The following is a 21,990-nucleotide window of genomic DNA, read 5'->3' as shown; positions in this document are numbered from 1 at the left end:
AAGCCTGTGTTTCTGAGTGTCCTTTAACAGACCCCTGTATCCCCAGGCCTCCTCAGACCACAGGTGGTGCATACTGAAACATTATCCATTCTGCTTGCTGCAAGGGGATTCATTGGTTAGACTTTTTTATTGCCATGTATTACAGTAGTGTATATACACATCATGGTCTTTGCTCCAAAATAGGTGACTTTCAAACAGCTAAGGGATAGGAGAGCTTGATAAAAGAAACACTGTTCTTTTTCCCTTTTACTAATAAAGAGTAGGGATGTAGGAGACTAATGGGACTCACATTAAGTCTAACTTGCCTGTTGATTTCAAAGATGCAGCTGAATCCAGAGTTTGTGAGTTCCAGTTCAGTTCCTTACTCCCCATTTCTCCTCTCTCCTGCCTTATGACCACTAGTCAAGGCCTAGGAAAGTATCAGTTTCCTAGGATCTTCCTTCCTGACCTTGGAATAAGTCCCTTAGCCTCTCTTGGGCTTAGTTCTTAGTGCTTAGCAGCACTTCTCCCCCTTTGCAGGCTGTGCACAGTGGCACTCCACCACTTTTTAAAGCGTTGCTGCTGTTTCCTTAGAGGATGATGCATGGCCCATGGGGGGCAAGCTACAGTCAGCTGCTGCGGCCAAGGAAAAGGCACTCAAAAGCAGGCTGGTTTGAGTCGGCACCGGCTAGCACAGAGAAAGGAGACACAGCATCCTTCTCTGAGGAGCGTATTGCTAAGTTCAGGATGCCCTGCAAAATGGTCCTTGGACATCACAGCAAGAGAAACCAGCCAGAGGGATAGCTGAGGGAGGTCCCAGCAGCTGCGTCCGAGTCGGCAGTCCTATAGCCGCCTGCTGTCTTTCAAATCCAGCTCTTTCAGCACTGCTTGGCCTTCAGGCTCTTATTTTCCTTTCTAAGCTCGTCAGGCTCCTTCCTTATCTTCCCGTCGGCTGGTTTTCTCCTCTCTCCCACACCACGGCTCGAGAGGGGATCCAGCTGCATTTCTCACTGCTCGACTTCTGCTTACAAAACTCTCGGACCCTGCTGCCTGCCCCGGCACCGCCGCCTGGCCTGCGGCATGCGCCGGTGATACAGACCGAGAGGAAGAAATACAGGGAAAGAAATACAAAAAATCTCCTTTCCCCTCAGTGACTGACCTGCCTCTCTTTTACCCGTTGTGTCTGGGAGCGATTTCTGCACAACAGCCTTTTCCTTGGTGGCCCTGCTGCTTCCTCCACGCGCCATTTTCTCCAGAAAGAGATAAACGCTGTGCACAAGAGGAAGGGACCATGCCCACACTCAAGTTGAACAAACCTACTGCTTCACACTTAATATTGCGGTGTACATGCTAAACGCACACATTTAATTTACTGTGTTACAGTATCTGGGCACGGTTGCGGCCCTGCACGCCTGCTCCCCTCCCTGGCCGCAGCACGGCACAGGGGCCACCCCAAAAGGCCCGCTGGGCGCCACTGAGGCTAAGGGCGCCCAGGCCTCTCCAGCTCGCCCCTCCGGCCCCGTCCCGCCGCCATGGCGCTGCCGCCTTCGCGTTGCCGTGGCAACCGCTTCGCTCCCCCCCTTCGCTCCCCGCGCAGGCGCGGAGCGCGCCGGCCTTCCCCAACGCGCAGGCGCGGAGCTTGCCGGCCCAGCGCGCATGCGTTCCCTTCCCGCCGAGCATGCGCGCTGGGCCGGCTGGCCGTTGCCGTGGAGACGGCGTCGCTAGGCGCCGCGGTCGCCCGCGGAGGGAGCGCCGCCGCCGCCATGAGCTCGCAGCCGGGGCAGGGGCTGCCCTTCCTCCCGGGCAGCGCCTTCAGGGACCCCACGGTGAGCGCTGCCGCCCGGCCCACCCTGCCTTCCGGGAGCCATCCCGCCCCTGGCCCTCCCGAGGGCCGGGCGTCTGCACCCTTCCCCCCCCCCGCCCCCGCCGCTCCAGGGAGCCGTTATTGCCCTGCCCCCGCCCCCTCCCCCCCGGCTCCCTCAGGGGACCTGGTACCCCCTGAACGCCCCCCCGCACCCCGGGGACCTAGTACTCCCTCAGCCCCCTCTTATTCCTCCAGGAGACCCAATATCCCCCAAAACTCAGGTAATTCCCCCCCGGGGACCTGGTACTCCCTCAGCCCCCCCCCCCCCCCCCAATTCCCCCAGGAGACCCGGTATCCCCCAAAACTCAGGTAATTCCCCCTGGGGGACCTGGTACTCCCTTAACCTCCCCCTGTAATGCCCCCAAGAGACCCACCACCCCCCAAAACTCAGCTAATTCCCCCCAGGGAACTTGATACTCCCTCAGCCCCCATCCCGCCCCCAATTCCCCCAGGAGACCCAGTACCCCCCAAACTCCTCTAATACCCCTAGAGGATCTGGTACCCCCTGAACCATCCCCCAGGGAATTTCCTACTCTCTTAGCTCCACCACCCCCAATTCCCCCAGGTGACCTGGTAACCCCCCGCAAATGACCTATTTTCTCCTAGGGGAACTGGTACCCGCTGACCACCCTCCACTGGGGACCTGGTACTCCATCAGCATCTCCCTCTAATTCTCGGGGAGCCCAGGGGGACCTGGTACCCCCCTGTACTCATCTGACCTTCCCCAAGGGACTCAGTAGCCTCTGAACTTGCCCCTGGGGGACCTGGTACTTCCCAAACCCAACTGATACCCCTGAGTTCACTTCTGTGGGACCTGATACTCTCTGACCTCACCCCTAAGCCCTACCAATAGACCTGGTTCCCTGGGAATGGATTTGAAGGTATCCCTGAGCCCACTCTCTAGGGAAGTTGGCTTCCTTGGGGATAGGTTCAAGAGTACCTTTACATCTTGCATCCATCTGAGACCTCCTCAAATTGTCCTGATAGCTTTGGAGAGCTAGGTTCTCTCAGGCTCATTTAAGACTCCCAATTTTTCTTGCTAACCACATTACCTGTTGAATTGTGTTGACCCTGTCCCATGAACCACTATCTACAAACTCACTCCCAGGGGATCCATTATGCCTGAATCCATCCAGTACTTCTCCTTCCAATCCATGTGATACCTCTGGGGAAGGCATATCCTCAAACTCACTTGACAATCCTGAATCCTTTCCCACAAGAAAACTGCTGTTCCTCTGAACCGTCTCAGTTTTCTGAAAGGGATGTGCTGTGAACCCACCACTCATTCTGATACTGCCCTGAACCAGGATCCACAAACTCATCTGATATCCTTTCAGCTGTCTTCGTATCCCCAGGAGAATCAATACCTGTCAAAACTCAAATAATACTCCACTGGGAATGAATCCCCCAAACAGATAGGTCCTGAACCTACTAAACATCCTTAAAGGGACAAATGCACCCTGAAGTGGCCTATCTCCTGATCAAGCAGTATCCTTCGGTTACCCCTTCCTCCAAAGGTCTGATACTTCCACAAATGCCTTCTGAACACTCCCAGTATCCCCCAGAGAACTGAATCCTTTATAGTCCATAGGGAACTGATTCCCTGGAACCTGAGTAACTGATAGTCTTCAGAGAACTGGTATTCCTCCAAAGAACTGATACCACTTCCAGGATCCTCCCGAGGACGTGAAACCCTTTCTGCTGCTCCTAGTATTCCTTGGAAGAAGCAATCTCTTCCTCATCCTCTGCATTGGAATTGATGCCTAAATGAGGAAGCAACCCCCTCTTTCCCCCATTCCCAATGGTCTGATATAGTGAGTATCTGAAAACCCCAAACCCTGCTTATGTCCTCTTGACAAAGCAGCGCTCACACAGACAGGAACTGGCATGCCCTGAATCTTAAATACTACTGCAGAGCAGTTGACAGCTCTGCCCTCCCTGGGGAACTAATATCTCGAGTCTTGACATCACTTCCCATCTTTGACTCAATGCCACTAATGTCAGTTTGAGAAACAAACATCCTTGAACTCTCCTTACTCTGCTTCCCTTGAAGGCAATGCTCCCAAACTGTTGTAGGGAACGCCTGGGTGTGTCTTACATTGCCCTGGAGCTCTGTATCCTTAAGGCACTCTTCCATTTCCATGTGGCTCAGTACTCCACATCAAGCCCCATCTTCCCCCTGTTCCCTCCCAGTACATTCGTGGTGCCTGGCCTTGGGAATAGGGCTCTAATATGCTCTGATATTGCAGAATAAGTAACCTCACGCACTTATGTGTCAACATTTGCCATGGTACATGCCTTACCTCAAGAAAAAGGATACCGTGAAACAATACTCCTTGTCCTGGATACTCCCACTGAAAACTGACACCTAAAGAGCAAGCACTTCCATGTCTTCCTGCTAACTCCCCTAGACTGATCTCTCCAGTAGAGAGATCTTCTTACCAATCCAGTCCACCCTTTGGGATCTGATATGGCAAACTTTCTCAAGGGATGGCGAGCCCTGTTGCAGATTAGTCCACTCTGCTCTTCCCATATTGCCCACTAGAGCCTCTTATCTTCTGGGACATAGGCCTCATGCTTACTTGATGTTCCAGTGGAAATACTGAAACTTCTGCAACTGAAACTTCTGTAACTCTTGATCACTTTTCAAGTAGGGGGTGAAGGAACCTCTGAAGGATCTTAACTACACTGATGGAATCTAATGCTGCCTTAGGAAGAAATCACCTTATGTTTCTTATACCAGTGGTGTTCTTGTCACTAATATCAGCTTGACACATGTGCTCTTGATAGGGATTGTGTTACGATGCACTCTGATAAACCCAGTTCAGATCATTCTGGATGCATTTATAGGAACCCAGTTTTCTCTGTTTTGCTAAGCAGGACCCCTAATTATCTTTATTTTGCTTGTGTGTGGATTAGAGATACCCAAGGATAAATTGTCACTGTACCAATCTTACTGGTGCTTTCTGAAATGAACAGCCAAACTATTTTAAGTCAGTGACAGCTGAGTTCTTCAACAGTAAGTGAAGTCATTACTCGTAAAAATACTCTTAGTCATGCAGTTATAAAGGTTATTCAGTATTAGTCTTAGCTTAATAATATTCAATATCATTTATAACTTCTTTAAAATTTGCAATGCAAATCTCTGCCCCTCACAAGGTATTATTTCCTCTGTCAAAAAAATCCTGCCTGCTTTAGTCATGTGGATGCTTCTACTTACATCAGTAGGGCTTTGTGCGTGAATAACACCTGCAGAATTTAGCAGAGTGGATTGTTATTTTAGAGTAAGTTGGAATGTTAAACCATTAATGTTTTTTAAGGAGGTCTGGACTCCAAAAACAGCTTTGCAAGGTGTTCAGGATGAATTTGAGTAAATGGCATCAACTCATTTTGCTTCAGTTTCCCCATCTGGAAAATGGGCATTGTGATACTTATTTTCCAGGTGAATGCTGAGACGTGCTGAAGAAAACTGCTGCATATAAATGGGATAGCGTTGTTATTGGTTAGTACTCATGTGGCAGAGGAACAGAAGCACTGGGAGGAGAAATGGCATTTGCACAAAGTATTATAGACTTTGCAAAAAGAGGGGCTTTGTTCAGTGGCATTTCTTCAGATATGGACTGGAAGCAACTGAGATTAGGAGTTTACATTCTGGGCTTTCCGTGTTACATGTGCATTAGTCATCTGATATTGTGAGATGTAGTCTGGCATTTATGCTCACTTGTATGGGCCTATTGACCCAGGAGTCTTATGAATTTATGAGGTGTTTTCTTCAGGCAACTGTGGGTCCTTAAAAGCTTGTACACTTCTGACAAACACCGATGTTATCCAATTTAAAGACAAACTTCCTGATTTTCCTTGAATATTTTTCCCACAGCTTTCCCTTGGCATATATTTAACAGAGCAAATGGCAGTTCTGTGGCAGGGCTAATGTTTATAAAATATGCTGTTAACATTTCTTCGGTAAACTGTACCTTGTTTTCACCTGAACCTGTTTTCCTAACTGCTCTGTCCATAGCACTGCAAGGTTTGTAGTACCCCTTTAAAAAGAAAAAGGCAATTATATGAAATGCAAGCAGGGCCTTGAAGGTATAAATAAGATTAGAGGCTTAACTGTGGAGGCTGAGGGAGGGGGAGGAGAAGAAGGAGTAGTCATTCAGCTGCCTGAGGTTGGACTGATTTTAAGTTTGGGACTGAAAAAGGAGTTTTCTCTTGGTGGGTGGCAGTGGCTGAGGTTTTCTCCTACTGCACAGAGTCAGAGCAGCACACCTACATGCCAGAGGTCCTCTTCTGCTAACAGCTAATTGCATCCTCCTCTCCTTGAAGTGGAAGAATATTTGAAACTGCAGGAATTGAAGCCTGTTCCTTCACTATAAATGCCTATAATTCTTCACTACTTGGCAAAACTCAGAGTCAGGGACTTTATCATCAGGGACTCACAGTTTCTTTTGCTTCCTCTGAAACATGAAGTGCAGGAAAATCAGTGGTACCAGCCAAGAATACCTTATTTCAAATGCCTGTAGGATTGAAGAATGAGGTACCAGATGTTGTGAACTGCACAGCAAGTTGAGTAACCTAGTGTCACTTAAGTCCAATCCTTATTCTTCAGTAATGAAGAACAGGACTGGACTGATAGAGATCAGTCTTATTCACAGCTGTGATTTTTTTTGCTATGGGTCATTAAGCAAATCAGGGAATCTTCTTGTGCCATCTGGATCGTTATTTAACATGAAGAATGCTCAGAAGCTGGCATGAAGTGGATATCAAAGATAGGTAAAAGACCAGAATCAAGATTAAAGCAACCCAGCAAAGAGTAACAACTACATACTTTAGCTAACATTATACCATGCTCATATGCATAGAATCCTTGTCATCTTATCAAGCTTCTCATTAATCTGCTATAAGGTATTATCCTGTTACTGTAATTTTTTAATGTGTGGACCCTTACCTATACTGTGGAGAGAGGTGGTGGAACACCTAATGTGCATAGGTGCATTTCATAATTGCAATTCTGAGAATGTGACACACCTTGATTTTGTCCAGTGAGGAAAATCCTGTGGGTATTACCCTCAGAAGATAGTTAACTAGATAAATAGCTATGGAAAGCATGGAGGGTGAACAACCATCTTCGTATTATAGTCATGAAAGCACCACAAGGCCATAATAGGGTGAGGCCCCATGGTGCTCTGTACTGCTGTGACACAGAGTAGGGAACAGAGAGTTTGTGCAGATAAAGTGCTGTTATCCCATTCTGGACACAGAAAATTATGGCTATAGAGTAATTAAGCGATTTAAGCCAAGACTGTCAGGAGGTCTGAGCCAATGCTAGGGTTTGAGTTCACTCTGATACTTTGTTCCTTATTGTTTTTTCAGTCTTCATGGTCTAACTGTAAAATTGAATTGTGCATAACTGCTGTAGTAGCTTATAGTAAAATGCTGTGGGGGGCATTCTGGATATTAGATTTTTTTTGCTGCTTTTCTGTGCTTTGAGTATCAATATCTACTGAAGGCATATAGTATTTTAACAGCTGGATTTCTTTCCACAGAAAACATCTTTTCATCGCTCTCAGACACTGGACTACAAAAATGGATTTGCCTTTTCTCGGCTGCCAACAGTGGGGATAGGTGGGGAGCGACTTTATGTGAATCAGCTCTCTCAATCTGAATTAGACGAATTATCCAGCATGAGACCCACGCTGACCTATGGGCAAGCCAAGCGGGCTCCGCCTTCAGACTTCATTCCAGCATACGTGGCTTTTGACAAAAAGGTATAAAGAAGCTTATTCCAGGAATATCGCTGGCCAAGTTCAGAGACATAAACAGTCAGCTCAAGGGTTCATGGGACAGTGTACAACAGTTTTCAGATGCCATAGCCCTTAGTCAGAGACAGCTGAACCCCAGTCTGAAAGAGGCTTTCTTTGCTTAGGAGGAGGATTATAATACATAAACGATGTAAGACATTCCCCACAAGCTATGCCAGAGCATTTCCAGCAGGAGTTGGAGAAGTCTGATTAACTCTGAAAAGCTTCAATTTATAACCATTGCCCTGTAAACCATACCCTGGCCTTCTGTCTTTCCAAAACTATATTGATGTTGTAATCAAGCTTAAACTGTAAAAGACACTCTGCAAGGGAGACCATACGAGTCTGTTTAGCTGTGGTCTATCATGCTTGTCTGTCTATGGTCTATCTGTGCTTGTGCTTGTCACCATAGCATGTTAGAGCCTGTACGGGCCCATTCGTACTTCCTGCATTACATCTTTGTGATCCTGTCAGACTAGGAAGTGGGTATGTGTCTTCTTGGAGCAGTCCCGAGTCGACCCTTGAGTTTAAATGTGCTGGTTGTGCAGACTGCAAGCTGGCAGGCGCAGCCACAGCCCCGGACAGAGCAGTCCCTGCAGAGCATGCAAGGCCCAGGGGGCCTGAGTACATGCAGGGGATTAGCACACTGCCAGGCAGGCCAGGAAGGACAGTCTGCAGCCAACTCTCAAGCCATCTGTGAGACAGTCATGAGAACAGATGTGCTGTGTTAATTACTCTCAGAGGCTATTCTTCAAGAGCAATGTAGATGTAGTTATTGAATCTGTCTTCTTCTCTACCCCTTCATTCAAGCCAGAGTAGCAGTATGGGCCCCTTTGCTGCTGGGGAAAGTCACAGTCCCTTTCTGAGCACTTTAGCTGGCTAGTGGGAATATGCTTGCTTACTTACCTAGGTCTGTGGGCTAGTGTAGACTGGATAGGCAAGGCCTGACTGGCTACCTATGTCCTCTTAGGGCAGTGAATGATCTTGGAAGGAATATTCCTTGTGCTTCTTCCAAGCACAGGAACTGCAATTGACTAGCTTTTGGCAGGACATGCAAGATGCATTTTCTTTGTGCCCCTTTCTCCACTTGTTTCTCCAGCACTGAGTTTTCCTGTCAGTCCTGTGTAGATTTGACTTCACGTGAGTCATGCAGATTCTAAAATCCACAGATATGATGGAACTCTCTTAACTAAAATTAAGAGTTAGCTTAAGCACAGATAGCTTCCCTGAACCAGGATCTGCAGAGCTGGCAGTATTAAAGAAACTCATGTAGGTCAGAGAACTAGGTTATTGGCAGTGTCAAGCACCTGGCAGTAGGTAAAATATCTGGGGATCAAGGAGTACTAGGGAAAGGACTGTATTTATTCCACCTGTTTACACTTGTCTCATGCCTACCAAATAAAAGCCAGGTCTTGATAAAAGCCATTGGTCACAGATTAGGCTACAGTTGGCTTTGGTGATTTTGCAGATTACAATTCAGTAACTTTGCACTGCCAAAGCACATGGCAAATAAAGTATTTGTATTGATAAACTAATCATGGAATTCAAATTGCTTCTCTCTCTCTCTCTCTCTCTCTATTTGGGATCTTGCCCCTTTGGCAGATTTTGAAGTTTGATGCCTATTTCCAGGAAGATGTTCCTCTCTCTGCAGAAGAGCATTACCGGATCCGCCAAGTGGGTATCTATTACTATTTGGAAGATGACAGCATGTCTGTCATGGAGCCTGTCGTGCAGAACTCTGGGCTTCCTCAAGGCAAACTTATCAGACGCCAGCGGGTGCCCAAGAATGAGCGTGGGGATCATTACCACTGGAAGGATCTGAATCGAGGCGTGAACATCACCATGTATGGCAGAACCTACCACATAGTTGACTGTGACCCGTTCACACAGGTATGTTGCTTGTGCAGAGAAGACCTGAAGAATCCCAGGAGTCAGAGATGGCAAGACCCATTAGAGTCTAGTCCCCTATTCTGCATCAGCAGCTTTCATACTGAGGTTACTTGTGATCTGTCATTTTGCTTTTCGTGGAGACTTCTTTTTTTAAATCCATAGGGATTTCAAAGGATAATGTGTGGTGAGAGTACAGTAATAGCTCAGTATTTTTGTCCCAGTGCTGCTGGGAGTCCATCTTCTGTCCTCAGGACTGCTCTGTACAGTACAAATTCTAAGCTCATTTCTGTGTGAATAGAATTGGTTTAAGCTCATTTCTATGTTGACAGCAGTTTAACTACTTAGAATCTTGATGAACCTTAGCATACATACAAGAGGAAAATTACTGATCCTAACTCTTTTCCTACTTGGCAGTCTTCTGATAAGAATAGGAGAAGAGAGTGCAGTCAGTAACTCCAGCATTCATCTACTACCAACCCAGAAGGGAGGTCATGATCAGTGGGTTGAGAATCATGGTATAAACTGACTTTTCTAAGAGAGCTTACTCTTGCCTGTTTTTCAGCACAGTCTATTTGTCTACCAGTAAATGAAATTATAATGATCCTTTATACTGATAATGCTGTTAGATTTTCCCCAGTGTAATATTGGCCCTGGTCAACTGGTATTCTTCCAAGCAATTCTCAGGAACAGTCCAGGAATTAGAACATGGCAAGGACCATTCCCAGTAGATGAGTTACATGCAGCCTTTCTGTCCTGGAGGCTGAGAGCATTTATTGGCATAGAAGCGGGCTGTTCCCTGCCAGTTGGCCTGAGTGCCCAGGAATGTTCCCAAGCATGTATAACGTATTAGTGTATATGTAGCTGTTGGGAGCATATGGGGCCAGCTCCTCTGCTGGAACTGGATTGACTGTTAAAGTCAGCTGACATCTGATGAGGAACCGGTTCTCATGCTAACGTTGGTTGCTTGGTGAAAAACGTGAAATGAGCAACATGGGTCTAGATCTCAAAGCCACCAGTCTATTTATCATTAACTGGCATCCTCCAGACCAGAAAATAATGAGTCTGAAAGTGTGAACCTGCTTTGTGAGTCTTCAGGGTGAGCTCACATGCCTGTTAGAGATGTTTGCACAGCTGCTTTCTGGGCTGAATGTTTTCATGGACCATTTCCCAAGGCCAAGATAGGGAAGAAGCACATTGACTTCAGAGATTGTTTCGGGTGACTGAGGTGAATACACAAGTAATACCCTCGAGTTAGTTGATACTTTAAGGGTGTCCAAAGTAAGCTGAAAATTCCTTTACATACAAGATTGCCCTCTTTCTGTGGGGAGGTGCTCTTCCTGGAAGATGAACTGCCACTTCAGGCACATGTTCTCCTGGCCAGTATGGCCTCAATGGGCTTGCTATGGGTAGCACTTACCTCAGCTCTCTGAGATATTGTGAGGCCTTAGGTCTCTTGCACATTCAGACTGAGTACATCAGTAGTCTTGCACTAATTTCAATTTTCATTAGTTTACATAAAAAAGACCAACCTGAAATGTATCCCAAACTTAAAGATCTCAACACTAGGGCCAAGAAAAAGCATGCTCAGGTAGAGTCTGAGTTAGGACTTTGAGGACAGGACTGCCCTCAGGAGTGAAAGGGTAGGGCAGGGGGGAGGGGCTAAGAAGCAGCTTCGATGAAAACATTTTGGTCATCTTCTCTTGTATTTATTATTGCAGTAGAACTAATACTACTGCAGCTGATGGTCTATGAAGAATGAACTTGCAGTGTCCTGGCAACACTCATCTCAGCCAACCTGTAATCTCTAGTTGCCTCTTAGCTTCAGAACTCATGGCAGCATTAATACTGCAGATGACCTCCCTAGGTGTTCCTGGAGAGCCAAGGGATTGAACTGAACCCTCCAGAGAAAATGATTTTTGATCCTTACACAGAACTGCGTCGGATGCCTGTGCGCAAGTACATCACGCCATCAGATTTTGACCGACTCAAACAGTTCCTCACTTACGACAAGCAGGTGAGTGAGGCAGCAGTATCTTACTCATAGTTTAGACTACATGTGTTATTGGAACCTGAGGTTTGTGGGTATCTGCAGGCAGATGCCCTTCCCAACTCACTCTAAAAAATCACAGTCCACCGGACAGATTTCAAATTTGCCCCTTTCCTGGCTTTAGTAAGAAACAAAACCTTGTATCTTCTTGTTGGACTTTGGGCCTTCTAAAGAGCTTCTCTTTGGATTGCAGAGCCCATGCTCTAGATTTGCCATATCTCTCTTTCTTTTTGTTGGGATGAGATAACCAGCTACCTGCCTTGAAAAGTTAGCATACATGATCAGATGCAGTTCTAATATGAATGGATGTGCTTCATCCACTCATCTCTTCCCCCAAAATATTGATTCCTGATGCCAGAGTGAAGCATTTCAGATAAACACTAATACCACTTGTTTGTTCTGTCTGTATGTACAGATGACTAACACTCTCCTTTCTGCTCCTCCAGATCTTCTTTTTTCATCTAGCAACAATGTAAGGAACTCTGTAGACTACATCTATAGTAGTAAACAAAACAGGAGCAGGGCATGGCCCAAGTCCTGCTCATACTGCTCAATTGTTAGCACTGTCTGTGGCCAACTATCAGTCAAACAGTTCCTGGTCATCAGTTGGATGTTAACACAGGCCAGGATCATATCAAGTAGGTAGTTTGGATATGGTCACCCTGTTTTGAGGGGGGGCAGACAGTGTTGCTGTATGGATACAAACTAGACTATGCCTGCCATTTTACTTATCAATGTTGGTTTAGTCATAGTGACTATGATGGGCCAGCTATGCCTGTAACAGCTTTTGTGCTGCCTGTTTAGGAGCTGTACCTTGGGGAACTGAGGAACTGTTCCATTGAGTGCAGCACTCCTGAAGCAGTCCCTGCTGCTTAGGCAGTCTTGAGTTTCTATTAGATTATCATGAAGTCAACATGTTCCCACAAGACCAACCGGACACTGCACCAGGAGGTGATAGACTTGTCTTGGAAGCATTGCAATGTGAGGAGTTTGATCTGTGTGGCACTGAAACATGAGATTTCCACTAGGCAGAAATGAGATGAAGTCTGTAATGAATACAGTCTCCTCAGGGCAGCCAAGTGCATTCCCCTCTGCCTTCCTCAGTTTGAGAGTGTTAAAGAATTGGCCATTAAATGGTCACAAATGTTCAAACTGGAGACCTTTAGATTTAACTTGTCTATGAGCAAAAACTAGATTCTCTCTTGCTTTGTTCAGTTTCATTTTAGAAGTCAGTCCCCTCAGGACTACTCTTCTACTCACTCTTGGGGAATTATTTTCTGCTATGCTTTTTAATCACTTCCTTTTTTTTCCCCCATTTTTTTCTCACACTTCCACCAGCTGCCCTAAATTTCTTGTATTTGCAGATATTATTCTCTCTGACTTGCCTCTCTCAAGGTAAGCCAGGCCACTTCAGCTCTCCAGGCCCTTGCTGCTCTTCCCAGTGCTGCCTCAATAGCCCATTGGTTCCAGTGTCCCCAGAGCAAGGTTTTGGTTCTCCTGTATCAGACAGTGAGGATTGCTGAGATGCATGCCTCCAATTACCCATCAGCCAACTTTATTTGGACAGAACATTAGTGATATTAATTCGTGCTTGTTTTCTCTGCCTATTTTTTCTTCACCTCAGGTCCTACGTTTCTACGCCATGTGGGATGACACTAACAGCATGTTTGGTGAGAATCGGTCTTACATCATCCATTACTACTTGGCGGATGACACAGTGGAGGTCCGGGAAACCCACAAGCATAATGATAGCAGAGACCCATTCCCAGTGCTGATAAAACGCCAGCGGCTGCCCAAAACCTTTGTGGACAATAAAAGTAAGTTTAGATTGGCCAGCATGTCTGTTAACGCTAGAGTGCCTTGGTGAGTGGACGTGAGTATGAATGCTGGATCAAAAGGTGATGAGAGGTATGCTAAGTCTAGAGAATTTGTACTGAGGACACTCCAAGTGTCAGCAGCTTTTGGCTGAAGAAAAGCTCTTTAAATGACTGCTAAAGCTTTTACCTTTTGGGAAACAGTGTCAGGAACAGTGTCAACAGCGCATTGGGGCTGTTTATACCGTCTGCTTCTGTATCCCTTTTCGCTAGGAAACATTAACTGCTACCTGACTGATCTACTTTTCCTTTTGCTCCCTTGTCCTTAGAGACCTTCCCAAGTTGTGTGCTGGAGATCTCTGATCAGGAGGTCCTTGAATGGTACACAGCCAAGGATTTTGCTGTTGGCAAATCTACCACCCTCCTTGGACGCCCTTTCTTCATCTATGACTGCGATGAGTTCACAAGAAACTTCTATCGTGACAAATTTGGCATCACAGACTTCCAGCCAGTGGATGTAAAGAAGAAATCACTTGAGGAAGTGCCGCAGGTACTGCAAACAACTTCCCAAAGGAAGGGAAGGGAAGCAGCAGTCCCTGTAAGCCCGTATAGTGTTACTTTGTTACATTTTTGCATTAGTAAAGAGGTTCAGCTTAAGAAAATGGGCGAGTAACTTGAAGACAGGGCAAGGATGGTCATAATCAATATGAAAGTGAAACTCCTCTGGAAAAGTCTATTTCTAGCATTGTAGAGGACAAAGCACTTGCCAAGTGATAGAAAACACTGATTGCATCAGGAAATTAAGGAAATTAAACAGTGCCAGGGTTTGTTCCCTGACTGGGAAGCCAACTGGCACAGCCTGGCCACATTCATATTAGTTAACTCTCTCTCATCCTCCAAAACAGAGTTGCTAAGTCCAAACTGCCTTTTGGGAACAGTCATCAGCCCATGTTACCTCCCAAACCGAGCCTAGGTATGATTTGGAGAATGCAAGTTGGCCTAGATCACAAACACGATGGAGACTAGATTAACAGTGTAACCGTATATGTAATTGAGTTCCAGTGCATAGGACTGTGCCTTTGCACTGGTTAGTTTATTAGTATAGCTGTAGTCTCTTTGTTCACAGAAATTACCTGGCTTTCTGACTTTCAGAATTTTTTTTACCCTCTTAAATATTTCTATAAATAAGGGCTCAGACACGTGTCCAGGCTAGTAATGTCTCTACTGGGCAGGACATCACAGCTGTTGCCACCTGGAGACAGAAGAGTTATTTCCAAACAGAAGGTTTCCAATAAACTGTCTTGAAAACATTGTCTTTTTCTTAGTTTCAACAGTTTCTGCTTGGTATCTCCTCTGGATGCAGGTAATTCCTCCCTACAATGGTTTTGGCTTCCTTGAAGACTCCCTTCAGAACTGCTTTTCTCTGCTTCCAAAGCCTCCCCGGAAAGATGTTATTAAGATGCTAGAGAATGACAACAAGGTGCTGCGATACCAGGTGGCCCTGGTAAGTGCTTTCCTTGACAGTACAGTGCCAGCTTAAGTTGTAAAGACAAAAGGATGTGAGGAACAGGCTGTTCATGCAAGACTTAGGAAATTCTCTTATTCACTCCCTGTACTAATGGCACAAGAGAGTTCCCCAATCCAACATTAATATCCTTTAGAAGGATGCCCTCGGGTTATTGTGTGCTTGCTACAGCAATTATTAGCATGCAAAGGTAGAAAAAAACAGGGCCAGAAAGTACAAAATAGACATGCTACAAAACTGCAGCCTTTTATGGAAAAACTCCCACTGACATCAGCACATGACAGCGCCCTAATTGAAACAGCATTGCAATTGGGCACCCTGCCTGTGCCCGCCTTCAACTGCTGCCACAAGTGTGAGATTGCTGTCTCTCCACTACTGGCTCTCAGCACCTGTCCTTCTGCAGGCTAGTCCCAGCCTCAGCAGCCAGCAAGAGGCTGTTTAGGCAGAGCAGCCAAGAACCAGAGCAGAAGTCACTTGACGGGGGAGTCCACAGTGCTTTCCACCCCAGGCCCTGGTATTGTGCCAGCTTTACAGTAAGTTTATGCAAGAAACCTCTGGCATGTCTAGCAGTAGCAATGGCATTTCCTGTGCTGCCTGGGGCCTGCCCTCTCCAAATACTCGGGGTGAATAAGGACTGATTTCTTTTCCCTATTGTGCAGGAGTTCCTAAGGGTCACAGCTGATGAGTTCAGATCAACTGAATTTTAATATAAGCAAGTAAACCTACTGGTGTGTCAGGGGAGTGTCTTCCTGTGACTAAGAGCTGGACCAGCCTCTCCCAGGGTCCCATTATAAGGAAAAATATAAATCTAGTACTAAATTTTACAGCCAGTCTTCCTCTGTAAGATGAATCATTCCATATAGGATATTCCTTTCTCTTGTATTACTCAGTCTGTGGAAACACTGAATACACTAGGTCACTGCAGCCCAGATTCTGCTTCTGTTAGCCTGACTAGAACAAGTAACCTTTGAAATCCAGATTTTTAATGCTGTCTAGAGCTTTGCTGTTCTATGCTAGTGTATCTGCTGCTCTTGCCTACATCAAATACTGTGTTTAGTCAGCTGTAAAAAAAAAAAAAAAAAGAAGAATCAACTCTGCGTGCTTATGAATGGGTTACAAGGTGCCCCTAAGCACCCCAGGAAAGAAAAACTTGGTTCAAATATTCCTTTCCAAAGCTATTACCTTTCCTTTAGGAATCACCAAACCCTGAGGACAGAAAGCGGCATTTCATCCTGTCTTATTTCCTGTCAAATGACATGATCAGCATCTATGAACCCCCAGTCCGTAACTCTGGTATCATTGGAGGCAAATATTTAGGCAAGACTCGAGTCCCCAAACCAGGCTCTACTACAGAGAATGCCACATACTATGAGCCCTCTGACCTCACCATTGGTTCCACAATTGAAGGTAAGATCCAGTCTGGTTTCATAGTGCTCTCGGAGTATTTGTTTTCAGCGCTTGATCTATGTTATTTATTGGACAGACAGTGCATATCCCATCCTCCACTTGAAAGAGCTGTTCTTTCTGGGCCTCACCATATTTTAGTTTCCACATCACCAGATGGTGTAAATTGATATAACTCCATTACTGTCAGACAGCGATTGGACCTTAGGCATAATCAGGAAAAGAGTAATGTTCTCCATTGTATGTGTTCAGTTCACATTTTTGGGACCTGCCAGGAGTCACTAGGTTAAAGCTGTGCCAGATGACTTCTAGTAGCAAAGATCATAAATCTATCCTGCAAGGAAAATAAATGTAATCCTGAAATGTTAGAAACCCACCCGCACTAAGAGCAGAGTCACTGTAGGCCCAAGCATGGGGTCTTTCCTCTCATTAGCTGTTCTTTTTGCAGCAAAACTCCCTTTGATTCAGTGATACCCTTTCCACTTTAAAGACTGAAACAAATAGTAGCCATCTACTCAGCCCTGACCCCAGCCAAAGGGAGAAATCATGCTGTCTCCTAGACGATGAAGTGACTTACTGAGGCAGAGAACCAGGTAACACTGCTTGCTTTGTTGCCTCTTCCCCAGTGTTTGGCCACAGGTTTGTTATCACCGATGCTGATGAGTATGTGCTCAATTATATGGAGAGCAATGCAGAGAGTTTCCCTGCGGCAACACTGCAGTCCCTGAGGGATCATTTTCGCCCAAGGCAGGTGCTAAAGGAGACCGCCAAAAGGTAGGCTTCAAAGGACGGTGTAGTGGAACTAAATGAAACTCAGAGTTGACAGCTAAGGGGATTTCCAGCAGCCCCCCACAGGCTCCAGCCTGATGCTCTTCAGGGGGGCATCGAGCCTGTGGTCTAATGGTTGCCCAGCTGATTATTCAGCTCCAAGAGCCTGTGTCTGAATACAAACAGGGGAACCAGTTGCATAGAATGTAAGGCCTTGGCAGCCATTGACCCAAAACCCTGTGGGACAGCTCTGGCACAGCAGCTGAGATACCTTCAAGTGGATACAGTCACCTTTTTTCCAAAGGACAGCAGTAACTGTAATAACGTGCTGCTAATAGTATCTGCATGAGCCACCAGCTGCTTGCAAGCTAAGAAGAGGTTTGGTGGAGTGTATTTTTCTTTTGCTCTGGGTCTGCTTATCAGCATGTGAGAGACAAGACCACATCCTCCTTTCTAGCACTCTGGATCCATTTTAGATGACCCTGTAACAATCCCATAACCTTACAAACACACTTTGGAGTCAGTATCAGAGCAGTTCAGAGGCTCAGACTGAAACTGGAGTTACATGCATTTGCTGGTGCTGTATGAAGTACGCAAGGAAGTCCTCCTTTCCCCAAGGCACTTCCAGACAAAAGGTGCAAGGGGGAGCATCATGCAGAGGGAGAATAGTTTACCTACTCTCCCAAAGATCAAGCCTGAGCTTCATTTCTGCATCCATGCTGAGATGGGCTTGTCATTCAAAGCACAGCACCCCAGAAGCCTGCTATGTATTCAGAGATGCAGTCTGGCCAGCAACAGTGGGCAGCCAGCACACAACCTCACAGTAGGGCTGCCACAAATAATTTTCACACCCAGTCCTGTTCTCCCTTTCTTCTACAGTGACAGCCCCTTACTAGGGACCAGCAAGCAGGAATTGGATGAATTAATTGTGCAGGTTCAGGAAGAGCTGAAGCTCCATAACTACTTGAACAACAGGAACATTCAGGAGGAGTTTCTTCAGCATGACAAGGATGGCTCTGGAATCCTGGACAAAGGAGAATTTTTAGCCCTTTGCGACAGCTTGAATGTGCCAACCAGTGACGTTCTGGTTAACAAGGTGAGAAGGAAGCGGTGCTGTGTATATTAAATTCTCCTCCTGCAGCTCTCCCAAAAGAGCTCTTTTACAAACCAACCCTAGCCAGGCAGGACTGACAACTGTTCCACCCTGTAAAGGGGAACAGCTTCAAAAAAGGGCAAGAAAGTTCCACTTCAGAAAGGCCTCCGGGCTGTTGGACTGAGCTGTCTTTGAAAGGAGGCGATAATGATTCATATCCTCTACGTAAAGGGAAGAAATTTAACCCAGGTGCCCTGCAGCTCAAGTGAGCAGCCCGGTTATTGGCGTCACTGTTATGTGAAGCCTGAAAAGGCCTGGTGGGTCAGGTCTTGGAGACAAGATAAGCAGAACAAGAGGTTGTAAATCATGATGGAGATCAGGCATAGACTGCTGCAGAACAGCTGAGTGCCTGTTATGACTTAGGCAGGCCTGGACATGAGCAGAGGTAACACTGAGGTGCTAAGGGAACCAGGCTGATGAAAACTGAAGACACATTCCAGATTTAACAGCAAATGAATTGAAGATTTGAGAACTAAATATTGTACATAAACTAAAAAAGAAAAAAAAAAGTAGAAGCATAACCATTAGTAACTTTTTTTCCTCATGTGGCTGGCAGCCTGATTCAGCTGTGGGAAGCCAGCCTATGATCATCCTTTCTTCAGCTTTTAGCACTTGAAGGCCAGCAAACCCACACTTCACCGGGCAACCTAGTTTTCTCTGCTGTCCCTGCCTCAGCCCATCCATGCCCACCTGCTTAGTACAATTAAAATATACACTTGCTGGGTGCTATGACCAAAAGCATGTGGAGAACAAAGGCTACATAGCAGGAAACGTGAGAAACTGAAGAGAAAATTCATGCAGAGGGGAGGGAGGATCCTTTTATGAACTTGACTGGCAAGGATGCTTTCTTAGCATAATGCGATATGCTGTAGATAAGTGGCCAATACAAGCATACTGACAATTAAATCTAGAAACCAGAGGGATTATTTTCCTTATTAAAAAAACATCTGCTAAAACAGTCAGCTGTGAGCATCAAAGCCGTGGTTAGAAAGGTGCACTGGCAATGTATGTCTTTAAATATGCACTGAGTAAGGGCTCTTCACCACCACCCAGGCTTCACTGTACTAGAGCTCATAGGAGGCCACGCTGCCCTAAGGAATTTACAGTACAATGTGGTGACAATCCTTCCTTCTCACACTCTGAGAATGGGAGATTGAGTGAATTGCCCAAGAGCATGTGCACAATCTGTGACTATTTAGGCTTGACCTTCCCCCCTGCCCCTGTGTTTACATCTCAATCTAGGGCCTAAACACTAAAAGCATCCCTCATTTCTCTTGAAATCTTGGTAAGAATGTGCCTAGAGATCTCAGAAGTGTGGCAGTATTGTAAATTAAACATATGGCAGATAGTTAACTACTATTTGCCTTGGAGAGGAACACAGCTGTCAGTCACATGAGAGCAACTCTAGTAAATCTGTCTCTAGGCAGCAAGGGGAAGAAGAATCCTTTCAAGGAACTGTGATATTAGACCTTTTCCATCTCCCTGGGTGTCAGAAGGAGATTAGTTATGCAATTAAAGAAACAAAAGCCCTCTTTTCTTCCCCTTAAGCACACAGAGGCTATAGCTCTGTAACACAATGCAGGGCAAGGTACAGATACCAGAACTGGCTCATTAGCAGGGCTGTCACTGAACTCAATTATCTGTGTCTCCATATTATGCCATGTGCACACACCAAAGTGACACCACTGAACAGTAACTGTTTAGATACACTGTCGCCATCCCACTTTTGGCAGGGATTTCTATGGAGTTTCTGAAAGATGTGCTGTGGCCTGTGTCAGTCCATGGCCATACTTCCATTCTGTGGCTCTATTGCCACTGTGGTGATACTTAGAAGGAAAGCAGGATTAAACACACTCTAACTCTCTTTCTTGCATCGGTTAGTGTCATCTGTAACTGCTCACAGCTACCTATGATTCAAGACTACTGAGGTAGTAGACTCTTCCACACACAGAGGAAGACTTTTTTGCTCTGTCACACAAGGACCACCTCTGGATACTTTCCAAAATTCACTGGATTCTGGGTACTGACAAAATTCAACAATATTTGCAGCTTCTTCCAACTCTGTATGGGTTTTTTTATGTTTTTTTTTTCCCTACAGCTGATTGGCCTATGTTCTTGTGGAGAAAACAAGATAAGCTACTGTGACTTCCTTAGAGCCTTCCCCTCCTGATCTTACCCCAGAAGCCGAAGCACAAGAAAGACCAGCAATGACATTCTTAGCTGAGTTGACTTTAAGATATCATACTTCAAAAGGTGGCTCTAGTTTAACCCCCTTTGCTTCATTCACTTTCCCCCTCCCTTCTTCACTAGAGCCAACTAATCTCACCCTCACTTCATTTCCTTTTTTTTTCCCTTCCTAACCTCTCCCTTGTTTTTTATCTACCACCAAACTCAACCTCACAGCTGCTGGATCTTGAAGTAAAACTCACAGGAAGAAAACTTCAGAGAACCAAAGCCAGGTTCTCCCATTGACCTCTCAACTTTTTAATGCAGTACAGCAGTTTGGTAGAGCTAAAGCTCTCTAAAGGATAGAGTTATAAGCATTTTGGATTTCTTTTAGTGTAAAGGGGCCTTTCATCTTCAAGAAGCAAAGACTGCCAGTTTAAATTAGAATTTGTATTTCAGGAGGACCTAAAAGCCCTTCCATGGACTATGATACATTCAGACTAGCAAGTATGAATGTAGGCAAGTCATGCATAGCTGCTGTAAAAGAGTTAATAAGTCTGCTTTAAATAAAAATACCTCAATGCCTGTAATAGTTAGGGATTAAAGTGAGAAAAAAAAACCAAAAATACCAATTGTGATTCTGTGTTTACTTAAAATGAAGTGGAGGCTTTAGCTCTTACATAGCTCATGGAAATAGCAGGGGGCTGTAGACAAATCTGCTAACAGCAGCTCTGCATTTTTAACAGAAGGTTGGGAGAAAAGTTTTAGGACAGAGACACCATCTAAACCCATTTCACGCACCCTGTCATCTCACCAGATAGGTCCAGTTAGAGGAAAAAGCTAGCAGGCAGCTTAGCAATATGACACTTTCACTCCCTTTAAAGAGTCAAATTGCTCATCTCTCCATAAAGGTAAACATGGCAGGAACCTTCTCTCCCCAGCTGACATCTGCCAGGTATTGCCATTGAGCACCTATGAAAGACAGCAGCTATCTTACACAGGTTAGAGAGCAAAGCTCCTTGGAACAAAATGCTTATTTTAATTAGCTTCACCTTTTGTGCTGTGGATTCCTGCTTCCCCTTAGACAGCTGAGGATTTCCACCCGACAGCTCCCTCCTGCCTCCTCTTGTTCAAAAAGGTCACCACTCTTTCCTTCCAGGCCCACTTGTGCTGCTGTTCACTCCAACTGGGAATCACTAAAGCTATCTCTGGTCAACCTCAGATTTCAAAACATGGCTTGTGTTTGTGTCAGGTGCTTTCCAGGCAGCAGCTGATGAAGGCTAACTTCTAAAGGCCACCCTAATCAGTTTTTGCAGAGAGGCCAAGGACTTATAGATGAGATTATTGGAGCTGTGGGCCATAGAACAGAAAATCAGAATTTGTTTTCTGTACATGCTATGAACTGTAACCTAATACTCAACCAAATTGTGTAGCATGCCCAGGGCCAGCTGCAGAAAGCATGCAATTTATCTCACCATAAAGTATGCACTTAAACCACATCAGATAAATCATACCCTGCAAATGCCCTTATCCTCCACCCCCAACTATCAAGGGAGCCAGAAATAACTAACTCAGAAGC

General features: G+C 45.6%; 1 protein-coding gene across 1 annotated transcript; it reads left to right on the top strand.

The window, feature by feature from the left end:
* Positions 1-1,672: 1,672 nt before the first annotated feature.
* On the top strand, positions 1,673-21,415 carry EFHC1 (EF-hand domain containing 1). The gene is made up of 11 exons (XM_064508292.1): positions 1,673-1,805; positions 7,390-7,611; positions 9,247-9,534; positions 11,399-11,548; positions 13,206-13,398; positions 13,725-13,945; positions 14,759-14,899; positions 16,114-16,327; positions 16,951-17,098; positions 17,972-18,188; positions 20,344-21,415. The coding sequence occupies exons 1-11, from the start codon at positions 1,743-1,745 to the stop codon at positions 20,413-20,415; spliced, it is 1,929 nt and encodes a 642-aa protein (XP_064364362.1). The 5' UTR covers positions 1,673-1,742; the 3' UTR covers positions 20,416-21,415.
* The last annotated feature ends 575 nt before the right edge of the window (positions 21,416-21,990 follow it).

The sequence above is a fragment of the Dromaius novaehollandiae genome, chromosome 3, assembly GCF_036370855.1.
Source record: "Dromaius novaehollandiae isolate bDroNov1 chromosome 3, bDroNov1.hap1, whole genome shotgun sequence".
Lineage (NCBI taxonomy): Eukaryota > Metazoa > Chordata > Aves > Casuariiformes > Dromaiidae > Dromaius > Dromaius novaehollandiae.
This window is presented reverse-complemented; position numbering and strand designations above follow the sequence as displayed.

Bases quoted from the DNA above. Each gene is read 5' to 3' on its own strand.
- EFHC1 (XM_064508292.1), top strand. From the start codon at position 1,743: ATGAGCTCGCAGCCGGGGCAGGGGCTGCCCTTCCTCCCGGGCAGCGCC. The intron at 7,612-9,246 runs GTATAAAGAAGC...CCCCTTTGGCAG, and splicing joins ACGTGGCTTTTGACAAAAAG to ATTTTGAAGTTTGATGCCTA. The intron at 13,399-13,724 runs GTAAGTTTAGAT...CCTTGTCCTTAG, and splicing joins AACCTTTGTGGACAATAAAA to AGACCTTCCCAAGTTGTGTG.